Source organism: Oratosquilla oratoria, chromosome 6 (genome assembly GCF_046742065.1).
Source record: "Oratosquilla oratoria isolate Oo_2021 chromosome 6, ASM4674206v1, whole genome shotgun sequence".
Lineage (NCBI taxonomy): Eukaryota > Metazoa > Arthropoda > Malacostraca > Stomatopoda > Squillidae > Oratosquilla > Oratosquilla oratoria.
The window spans coordinates 23704463-23716962 of NC_134782.1; the positions used below are offsets into that span (position 1 = coordinate 23704463).

General features: G+C 38.9%; 1 protein-coding gene across 3 annotated transcripts in view; it reads right to left on the bottom strand.

The window, feature by feature from the left end:
* Window positions 1-12500, bottom strand: part of Shaw (potassium voltage-gated channel shaker cognate w) — a 92173-nt gene that overhangs the window by 44148 nt on the left and 35525 nt on the right. For all 3 annotated transcript variants that reach the window (XM_076186593.1, XM_076186592.1, XM_076186594.1), the window contains exon 5: window positions 3027-3918. In XM_076186593.1, coding sequence (XP_076042708.1) covers window positions 3027-3918 — 892 coding nt within the window. The remainder of the gene's footprint in view (window positions 1-3026; window positions 3919-12500) is intronic.

A 12500-nucleotide genomic window follows, 5' to 3' on the forward strand; every position in this document is an offset into this window, starting at 1 on the left:
ACCTACTCACATCGAATGTGTGAGTCTGGTGTACCAGTTCAAGTGTCCATTTGGGGACTGTACACCCTAAGATTCTTACATCGGCCTCACTCCCATTCGCCTTTCCAAACGTCATACCACCTCAGCAGCGGAGTCCTTAAGCGGGACGTTCAGGACACCCACAACACTCCATTAACCAGATCCATTTTAAAGAATAACACCAAAATTATCGACAGAGTGACAAGCGCCGCCTCACCCTCATTAAAGCCCCTTACATCAAGTACAGTCAGTCTACCTTGAACACCCAGCAGGAAGCCCCAACTATCCTCCACAGCCTCAAACCCTTCAGAAGACGCCAAATTAGACACCCTAGTGACGACACCCCCCCCAAGAACAGAACAAGTCCAGTAACACTAACCAGGATTATTTGTGTGTTTACTTTATCTAACGATAATAATAATTACTATTATCATTAAAATAATAAAAGAAAATAAACAAGCAAATAATCAGGGGCAGGTAATAAAGTCTTCCAGGCGTCCCATAAGATGACCCGACTGAGTATATAATATCTCTGTGGTACTTGAGTTGTCAGCTTTGTGATCAAGACCCTGTGGGTCGAAATGTTAAAACATTAAAATTATCCCATCAATCCTCGTCTACATATATGTATGTATATATATATATATATATATATATATATATATATATATATATATATATATATATATATATATATATATATATATATATATATATATATACATGTTTTGGGCAAAGTCTTTCTCGTAAACAATTCCTATTAAATGCTAAAGCACAAGTGACATTTCTCTAACTCTCTGTATTTCCTTTTCTCTTCATATATGTATATATATATATATATATATATATATATGAATATATACATATGTATATATCTATACATATGCATATATCCATACATACATGTACATGTATATATATATATATATATATATATATATATATATATATGCATATAAAGCTAAATTTTGATGAGCTGAGCAGGCTAGAGATCATGAAAATATTTGTTATGGTGAAAGCAGAAAATTTAGTTTCAAAGACTCTTAAAACTGAAAACTAAAGATACATTCTAATAATCAAGTTGACAAAATAGCTTTCTGATAATCTGAAGAGAAAGTAAAACTAGCATTGTTAGTCTAAATTATAAAAAGAAAATGGTCTTCCTTAAGAGTGTTAATTGTGTGGAAGGATAGTTAAACAGGAGAATTGATGATATGAATTAATACAAATAAAAGAATATAAAACCTAACATCTATTATGACCTTGATTTTTGATGAAGTAAAAATCCACCGCAAAAAGAAATGTTCAGTCGTTAAAAAAAGAGAAAGAATTATTTTAAACGGAATTGATTGCAGAATGAATCTTTGAAAATGTGTTAAATAAAAACACATTTGGGGAACAAAAATCTCACAAAATAAAAAAGGAAATGGAAAAAAATATTCTATCGATAGAGCAAAATGTCTGAGGAAAATAAAACGATGAAATGTGTCTGACGACATGATGCAGAGGAGAAATACAGAATCAATAGAAGTCAAAATGGTCGCGAAAATCTTATCAAGGACAGCAAAACGATTTGCTAAAATGAGAACAGGCTATTTTTGGGCGAGAGACTAGGAAAACGCGAAAGAAGCATATGAAGAGGACGTGCACATAAGGCAGAGGAGGGCGGTGCCTTAGATGCAGACTCTTACTTTATATACATTGTGTGATGTCATGTGTGTTTCTGAGAAATAGGCTTTACAAGGAAATGAACGTAATAAATTGAGAAAGTGGTTCAGTCTGTCCAGTTGTTAACGCTGAAAAAAAAGACATCTGTGAGGAAAACTGAAATGAAAACGCAGTTACACCGGACAAAAAATTATAATGATAATAGATAAATAGATATTAAAAAAAAAAAAAAAAAAAAAGAGTAGAAGGAAAGAACTACAGCTAACAACTACTCATGTTAAATAAAAACTACAAACAACCTGTGTTGAAAAATAACTACAGAAAAATGGAAAAACAACATATGATGATAATAAAAAAACGAACAAAGATGATATGAAGAACCCACTTCTTGATAACTGTAACGAAACAGTGGACAGGAAGTTTGTGAGATGTTTTTCGAAGACAGCTAAGTGTTATTGCCGTGAAAAGTTCACACAAACAAAGGAAAGAGTTTATCCACTGTTAAAAAGAATGTGAAAACAAATGAGAAGAGAAAAAAATAAATACAATGGTTAAGGAAGGAAGAACAATGATACTAATAATAACACAAAAAAGGAAAAGAAGGTAATTATAGCAGTGCAAACGGGATGGAAATAAATAAAGGAGGAAGATGTGAGAAAGCAAATGTTAGGCACGGCAAAGAAAAAAGTTGAAAAGCTCTGAAAACAAAAAAACAAAAACAGAAGCGAAGTTATGGAATTAGGGACTTCAAGGGACGGTATTAGGAGGAGTGGAGGGAGGGAGGGAGATAAGGAGGGAGGGAGGGAGGGAGGGGGGCTAGAACGACGAACACTGAGTACAGTAGGGAACATTGGGCTTCAAGGACAGGTCAAGCAGAAGCGCTATAATACTAAGCTGGCATTCAAGGTCGTTTAATTCGTACGAGATGGAAACTCAAGATGTTATTTATGGTGGTACTGGGAGTTTAGGCTTAATTCCATATTTGCTTGTTCTAGCTGTAAAGAATAGATAAGGAAATAAATATTAGAAATATGCATTTATGGACAGAAGGATTTTTTTTGTAACTCAATTGAGGTGTTCGAACAAAGACTGAAGGGGGACTGGGAGGGGGACGAAGCAGAATCGGGGTGCGGGTCGAGTGACGTGAGACGGGTGTGGCAGCAGGTGGATAAAGGTGAAAAAGGCTGTGACGGTAGCTATGAGAGTGGAGACAGTGGAGGTGGGGGGGAACGGGGGAGTTGGTGGTGAGAGTAGAGTGACAGCTTGACAGTGAGAACTGTGTGAGGAGGAGGTGACGGTGAAGGTGAAGAGGAACACACAGGTGCTACGTGTCTACTTACCCATCTTTGGCCCGGGCCCTCTGTTCATAGCGTTCGGCCCTCCTCCGCCTCGCTTAGGACCCGCCACGGCCGGGATCGCAGGTCCCCGGACGTGTTCCACGGGTAGGACTCGACGTCTTTTCTTCGGGAGCTTGGCACGAGCCTGCGTGTGACTGTAGTACATGGCGAAGTTGGACACGATGACCGGAACGGGAAGGGCGATCGTGAGCACGCCGGCGAGGGCGCACAGGGCCCCGACAAACATCCCAACATAGGTCTTGGGGGCCATGTCCCCATAGCCCACGGTGGTCATCGTGACCAGAGCCCACCACAGACCTAGCGGAATGCTGTTAAAGTCGTTGTGAGGATTGGCCTGTATCCGCTCAGCGTAGTAGACGAGCGAGGCGAAGATGACTATGCCCAACACCAAGAAGAAGACGAGCAGCGTCAGCTCTTTGGCCGACGCTCTGAACGTCTGTATCAGGATCTTAAGTCCTGAGCTGTGCCTCGTTAATTTGAATAATCTCATGATTCGAATGATACTGAAGAACTCGAGGATGTCTGCGTTCTCGAGGTGCGACGCGAACTTCTGGAGGAGGATGTCAATATAGAAGCTCAGCGTGGCGATGAAATCGATCATGTTCACGGACGCTTTAACGAAGTCGAACTTGTTCGGCGAGGCGATGAACCGAATGAATATCTCGAAGGTGAACCACGTGTTACAGACACACTCGATATAAAAGAAGGCCTCGTGGGCGTTGGTCGCCTTTTTGTCCAGGGTCCATGCCGTCGTGTTTTCCGCCGTCCGGACCGTGATGTTCTCGATGACTGGGACCCTCATGTCCGGATGCGTCTTTAGGCAGAAGGACAAGATGGACACACAGATGAAGAAAACAGAGATGACACCGATGACCTGGAGATTGCAGAAACAAGTTAGTTACCGAGCACCAAGTTAGAATAAGAATAAAAAAAAAAAAATAGCTTTTAGTTAAATTTAGATTTAGTGTATTGTATTAACATCAAGGACCTTTTTTCTTTTTCTAACCAATATCATGAATAAAATTGGTAAATTATGATGACGTGGAAAAGTTTGGAGGAGCGGGGTTGGGGTTCAGAGAAGAGAGAGAGGATGGAATGGGCAGGATTGTGTTTATGAGACTCTTCAAGGGGCAGTTCAGTAACGGACCATTTTACTTGACAAAGGTATTCGAGACTGAATACAAAAAGCTAAACTTGGAAGGATGCAGAAAGGGAGGCTCTCAACACTGAGTTGAGAGGCGGCGCTTAAAAGAGGCCAAGGGAGTTGTTCATCTAAATCTGCCTAAATGCGTTCTTATTCATCTGGCATACACTGGATTTCTTCTGTTCTCACAGGACGACAATCCAAATTCGCACATGCACTATGGTATCGTTGCAAAGGAACGAGACAACAGTCAAGACAAACCTAAACACAAAACTCAAATACTTTCTCCAAGTGTATTTCATCTGAATTCAAACTTGAGTTCTTCTTTGGGATGCTTTTGTATCATGAATAATAAGTGAATATTCTAAGCACTTGTTTGTTAAACAAGGCCGAAAATTCTTAGCTTTAAGTACTCGTATGTGTAGCATTGTAGCTAGGTTCACTGAAGACCAGAGTCTAGAGAATGAGCAATTATGTGAATAATTTCTTTTGTATTTAAGCTCAATGTAGGTGGTTTGTGAGTAGCACTTATTACCTTGTAAGCATATGTATATGTGTGTGATCAAAACACACACACACACACACACACACACACACACACACACACACACACACACACACACACACACACACACACACACACACAAACACACGCACAAACACACACATATACACACACACACAAACACACTCGCACACGCACACACACACACACAAACACATGCACACACACACACACACACACACACACACACATACACCCTCACACAAACACACGTACACACACACACACACACACACACACACACACACACACACACACACACACACACACACATACACACACACACACACACACACACACACACACACACACACACACACACACACACACACACACACACACACACACACACACACACACACACAAGTTGGGTCCTACAGGCTCCGGGTGTAGCGCCTATGTCTATATTGTTCCTAATATACGTCAAGAGGCTGGATGGAAGAAACAGTTACGTTAACCTGATGACGCCAAGATCATGTAATGATTAGAAGGTGAAGGTAAGTGCAAATTCCTGCAAGGAGATTTAGACAGGATTTCAGATTACAGGATTTCAGATTTCAGGATTTCAGATTTCAGAAAAAATTGAGATAAGTGAATTAAGAGAAGACTATCATGGAAAATGACGTAACTGGCAACTCTGACCCCGATGGAGCCAGTACTAGGGCAAGATAATAAGAAAAAAAAAAGAAAAAAAAAAGAGAATAATTGAAGGATGTTATGACATACTGTTTTCATCAGAGATACATTGATTTGTAGAATAGATTAGGGAAAGAAAGAGCCCAGATGGGCAATATAGATGATTTTGAAGTAAAGTTTGATAATTGGAGAGACAAAAATGGGATCCTACGAGCATAACTACTATCCTGTATATTACAATTACACACACACCACACACACACACACACACACACACACACACACACACACACACACACACACACACACACACACACACACACACACACACACACACACACACACACTTGTTGATAAAAGACAACCTGTCACCTGATAAACATATCAGCAGGATTGTGGGAGAGGCATAAGAACTACTGCAGAAGATTAAATTGATGTTCCACTATATGGATGAAGGGAAGAAGAAAAAAACTCATCGAATCCCTGATATATCCAAGACTGGAATATGCATCAGTAAAAGTATGGTCCCCACATAGGGATGGATATAACTAAGATTGATAGAATACAAAGGGTAGCAACCAAAAATGGTCCCACGCCTGGCAGATAAACCATATGAGGAGAGACTAAAAGTAATGGGTCTACCAACTCTGAAGGATCGAAGAGAAAGAGGTGACATGATTACAGTGTTCAGGTCACTAAAATACGAGGAAAGACTAAAGGTACTTGGTCTGCCAACTTTGAAGGATTGAAGAGAAAGATGTGACATAATTACAGTATTCAGGTCATTTAAGGGGATATATTGTATTGATAGAAAATATCTCCTGATTAAAGGTGGGAGGGCTGAGGTCATGGAAGTAAATTAAGAAAGAACAGATGTCGAAAGGATGTGAAGAAGCATAGTTTTCCATATAAATGTATAAACATGTGGAATAGCTTAGAAGGCGATATAGCCCAAACTGAAGCAATGCATGAGTTCAAATCTAAATATGATAATTGGAAATCAAAGTTATAGATTAAGTTGGAACCGTACATGGATTTGAGTCTATGTATACTTGAAAATTAGAAAATAGGAGACGGGACCCAACGAGCGGTGCTCCTTTTCTGTAAACTACAATTAGGTAAATTCAATTAGGTGAATACACACGCACACATACATACATACACACGCACACACACACACACATACTCACGCACACACATACACACAAAGAAACACACACACGCACATACACACACACACACAAACAAACATACACACACACGCACACACACACAAAGAAACACACACACACACACTTACACACACACACACACACACAAGCAAACATACGCACACACACATACACACACGCACACACACACACACACACGCAAACAAACACACACACACACACACACAAGCAAACATACGCACGCACACACTCACATACACACACACACGCACACACACACACACACACGCAAACAAACACACACACACACACACACACACACGCAAACAAACAAACAAACAAACAAACACACACACACACACACACACACACACACACACACACACACACACAACCAGATTTAGCGGAATTATTTATTTCATCTGATCCAAATTTTGTTCATCTGACACTCAGAGGGAGGACTGTGTTTTGTGTTTAAGTTTGAAACTGAAGAAGAGGATTATAAACTACAAAATGGGCACATGGTGAGTAAACTGAAGCCAGTTCGAATGAGTACACACGAATAACGACCATACTAGTTAACCCAGGCTGGAATTCAACCAAGACGAGAAGATGTGTGACATCGTACATCTGGCAGTGTGAATGGCTAGTTATTCGGGTCGACATTTTCGCGCAATGCCGTTAGATAAATTTGAACACAACGTTTTGATAATGCTATTTTTGTTTTAGAATTCATTCAGTTCATGGGCTCGGTATACTGAATTCTTATGTCAGTTTTTGTGCAGATTCGTTGAACAATTTTCGTTACACTTTTGTTCAAGAAGTTTGATCGGTTGTTGATAGATAAAATTTGATACTGTTGCCATGTAACCAGAAGGGACATTGCTGGTGGATTACATCGTGTAATCAAGATCTGTATTTTCTTTTATCCTCATTTTTTTTTGCTAATCATATGGCAAAAATATACAAGTGTATCTTATTATGCCTTACCATATGACTTTTTAATTTCAGTTCACCTGAATCTGGCTACAAATCTTTGCCTGAGCTTAAAAATTGTTGGACCAGAATTCAGGGTTTGAATATATGTGTAGCATTGCAAGTATTGGTGTAATGATCTAATGTATCAATATACTATTGAATTCTTTCTCTTGTATTTGCAGTACATTAGTGAATACTTAATCTTAAAAAAATAAGTGTTTGAGTTTACAATCGCGCAAAAGATAAGGTGTTTGTGAATTGAAGAGTTTGTAATTTCTGAATCAACTTGGGAAGTGGATTCGATGAACTGATGAGTTGATTCCTCAAGAACCAGTTTGTGAACTGGATTCGTTTTGACACCATCAGTGACCATACGTGCTTAACAATCTAGAATCACCATGCCATAGACTCATTAGATAAAACATTTACACAAATCACTCTTCCCCCACATAGCAGGTACAAGACTTGAGACAGGCATATGTCGGGGAGTTAGGAATCAGGGTAGATTTGGAAAGTCCTGCAACTGTTGAATACTACTCTGTTTCATGACATCACTGTGAACATTCCAACCCTCCCCCACTCATCTGTTAAATACTGTCTTATATATGTACTAGACGATTCCCTAAACTCGTTTGAAAAACATGTGTTCTGATGTCAAAATCGAATATATTGTCCACAACTACAAATCTACATAGTATGCAAGTTAATGTGTGTATCAGGTAACAAATGAACTGTTACCTTGTATGTTTTGTACACATTTTGGGGCATGGAATATATGCGCGGACGTGTGTGTAGGCTGTGTGGATCTAGGGAAGACTGATATGCAGAACGGAACAGATGTATATGTCATCATTTAGGGACATCAGAAGTTGGTCGACACTCCTATTTTCCTTCCTCTTGCAGACTCGAGGTGCAAGGGAAGAAAACGGGGAAAAAGGCGGGCTCGGCAACAGATGGAGGGAGAGGGGAGTGGGGGAATAGGGGTTGGCGTCGAAAGGGAAAGGAATGGAGGACAAGCCAAATTAGTAGACGTGACAACAATCGGGCACTATTAATAATCTTACTAGCTGGAATATTATTAGTTGATATAGCAGGATGGGATGTACCACATGGTGTAAACAATAAACATGATTAAAAAAAAACGTGAGAGGACTTTTCACAGGATTCGAGGAAAAGGAAAAATCTTCAACAGGATGTGGGGATGACTGACTGGGACGGCAACGTCCGCAAAGAAATGTGAAACGGTGTCATACTTGCCCTCCAGAAGACGTATCCATACGAGCAATATGGACAAAACAGAATATCAGCAATAAGACAAATATTACATGTAATATACCGCGGCCCGGGGCGCGGAGACTCCAATGGCGGGAAAATCGCCTTAAGGGTGAGGGTGGGGGTGTGGGGTTGGTTCGTCGTGCAGGATGCAGGGCAAGAGCGCGCACGCTCACACCAATGACCGTTACTTGAAAGTTACACTGATTTGTTGGAGAATTACGGGAAAGGGTATAGTTATCCATAAATATTAGAAGAGCAGGGTACAAGACAAGGGATCGGCACAGCTGTTGAAAACTAAGAACACACCATGGATTAAATCGGACATTTTGTTGGTGGGGTATTGTAAGTGGATAAGGCGTCTAAGACATTCAATTAACGAGCGATTGGCAATACAGACGACTATAGAAAACGGAAGTGATAGGGATGCCTAGAAAGTGTGAATAGGGCAAATAAAAGACGACTACAGCATACCACAGGACGAAGAACAATCGAGAGGCAAATATGTAACAAATATTATAAGTATTTACGAGTGCATATAATGATTCAAGACTCCTACAAAAATTACAAATGAGGTACATTTAAGCAGGGAAGGTGCATAGCAACGGGATTTAAAAAGAGGATCAAAGAATCAATTCGTTTATTACACATGAAGTTAATGCATTTAGAAATATATATAATGATTGCAATTTTTTTTCCTTCAGAAACGCTGCATGACCATGAGAAATTAACACAGAAAAATAAGGTATTGTGCATGTTCAACGATGAGAAAGGGGATTGTAGGCTACAGGGTGTAGGAAAGACGGGTAAGAATTTGGAATTTTCATAAGAACCCTTCACAAAATAAATATTTGTCGACAATATGAGATTGTTGTGAATAATAATGACTACATGAAATGTCTATAAATGGGGCATAGGAAGTAACGTTAATAATAATAACAACAGTGACACTATAGATAATATCAATAATAACAGATATGAATAATATCAATAATTAAGAATATGGACAGTACAAATATCATTACCAAATATATTGACCATATATGTGTTGATAATGAAAATAATGACAACACAAGTGCCAATCATACATACAACCTCATCCTTCTTTCCTGGTCACCTAAGTGATAAATGCCAACTAGATATGCACCTGCTACGGTCATTAGCAAGCGACTAAAGTCCTCTTAAACTATAGCATACAAATCCCATAAAAATCTATCAAACACATTTAATATTATTTCATCACATGGAAGTATAGTGTAACGGGAATAGAGGCAGACTATCTTACATATAATAACTGGAAGATGCTTTCTGATATGAGTAAGTAAATGTCATACATCATTCGAGGATTTAATACAAACAGGCAAATGCGTGCATACCAAAAGAGTATATATATAGGTATATATATATATATATATATATATATATATATATATCTGAATATATATACATATATATATATATATATATATATATATATAACAAAGTATATCAACATTTAAGACGTGAGAAAGGAATAGGCACCACCGTGTCTCCTGTCTTCTATACAGACTCGTTACAAAGAGATCTGAATCTTGTAAAGAAATAAATTACAATTTAGCTCAAGTAGGCCTATGGCTGCCAGCCTCAAGCAAGAAAGAACCTTCTTCTAATTTTACGCACTCACACATAGAAACACACACACACACACACACACGCACACGCATACATCACGTACACACACAACACGTACACACACACACACACACACACACACACACACACACACACACACAAACACACGCACACACACACAACACGTACACACACACACAACACGTACACACACACATACACACACACACACACACACACACGTACACACACACAACACGTAAACAATCACACACATACAGACACACACACATACACACACACACACACATACATACATACACACACACACACACTCACACACGCACACACACACGCACGCACACACACACACACTCACGCACGCACACACACACACACACATACACACACACGCACACACACATACACGCTCACACATGCAAACACACAAACACCCACACAAAAAACGCATATACATATATGCATACGCACGTACATACATTTATACATATTATAAAAATACATACATACAATCATTCATACATCATATATATTCAGGTATACATACATGCGCTGATACATACATACATACACACACACACACATACATACATACATAAATACACACATACATATATAAATACATTCATATATGCATGAATGCATATATAAATACATTAAAATTCCTCTTCCATTTTATGTAAGATTAGTGGTAAACCAGGAGATGCAGCCACTTTTGATAATTGCCACACGGTTTTATCTACTAAGCTTCGTGTAGAGTGGAGAATAAAAATTCAGGCAAAATATATATACAGAAAGACAGGAACAATGAGAGGAAATGTCATCCTGATCTGAATCGTAAGGTTGGATGTGTGAGGTAAAATCAGAATATTTACTCTCTTAGTCCCTCTCTGTGCATATGAGTACGCTGGTGAAAATCTGTATACTCTACTTTGAGCCTTGGAAATATCATTATAGAAGAAAACGCCTGGTTTTTCAATCTTTCCATATTCCATGAGGATATACATATACAAACATACATACATACATATATATATGCAAAGTAGACCACTTGGAAAGAGAAACTAACAAAAAAGAGCGCTTTCGTATATTGCACTGAAGATGCAATATACGAAAGCGAGTTTGCACTACGCACAGAAAACGGGTCTTATTCTCCGTCAGTCAAATTATTTCTAAAATGATCTTACGAATCGAAAGTTACCAGGTCAGTTGTCTATGCTGAGACATGCATTGGAGCGCACTCTCAACGATGAATAGAAAGAAAATAAAGAAGGCTGCTTTTCCGCAAATGATAAAGGAGTGTGTCCACAATATGACTTTCTAGAATGTAACAAACCCGATAAAACACCAGGTGGCTCTTTGTCCTCCTCCTCTTTCTACTTTTATTAAGGTGGGTTGTGACCGTATTTAATGGCGTGTTTCTTCGGGTAACTCCGCAAATGTTAGTAACATAAAGCTCAGCGCACAACGCGCGTCCACACGCAATGTCGCCGATATGTGACACACTTAATGAATTGAAGCACCAAATGGGTTGCTATTACCCTGGCTGGTGATGAAGAGGAAGCGATCCAACTTTACCATATTTCTTCGAGTTCTTTGCCACATATTGGTAACACGTACTGTCACACTCTAATATGTATGCGTGTATATAACAAAGACCCCTTGTAAGAGGGAATGGTTGAGTTAAAGAATGACTTCACTCCATTTAGTCGCTTTTTACAATTCATACAATGGCGGAATCTTAATCCTTCAGGATAAGAACTAAAAAGTGGGATTCCTAAGACTGATACAAGAAATTTTTAAGACGAACAGCAGAGACGAGGGACAAAAATAAATAAATAAATAAATAAATAAATAAATAAATAAATAAATAAATAAATAATAATAGACACTGTATTTCACTATGAGGGGAGACACTCGTATATCTCCGAGCACAGAAAAATGCGTCATTAATCTGGTCCACAAAAGTGACAAGCAGTAAGTATTGGCTATATAGCTATGCAGCCAGTACGCTAGTACAGGGAACACCCTAACATAAAAATGATAAATGATGTCTA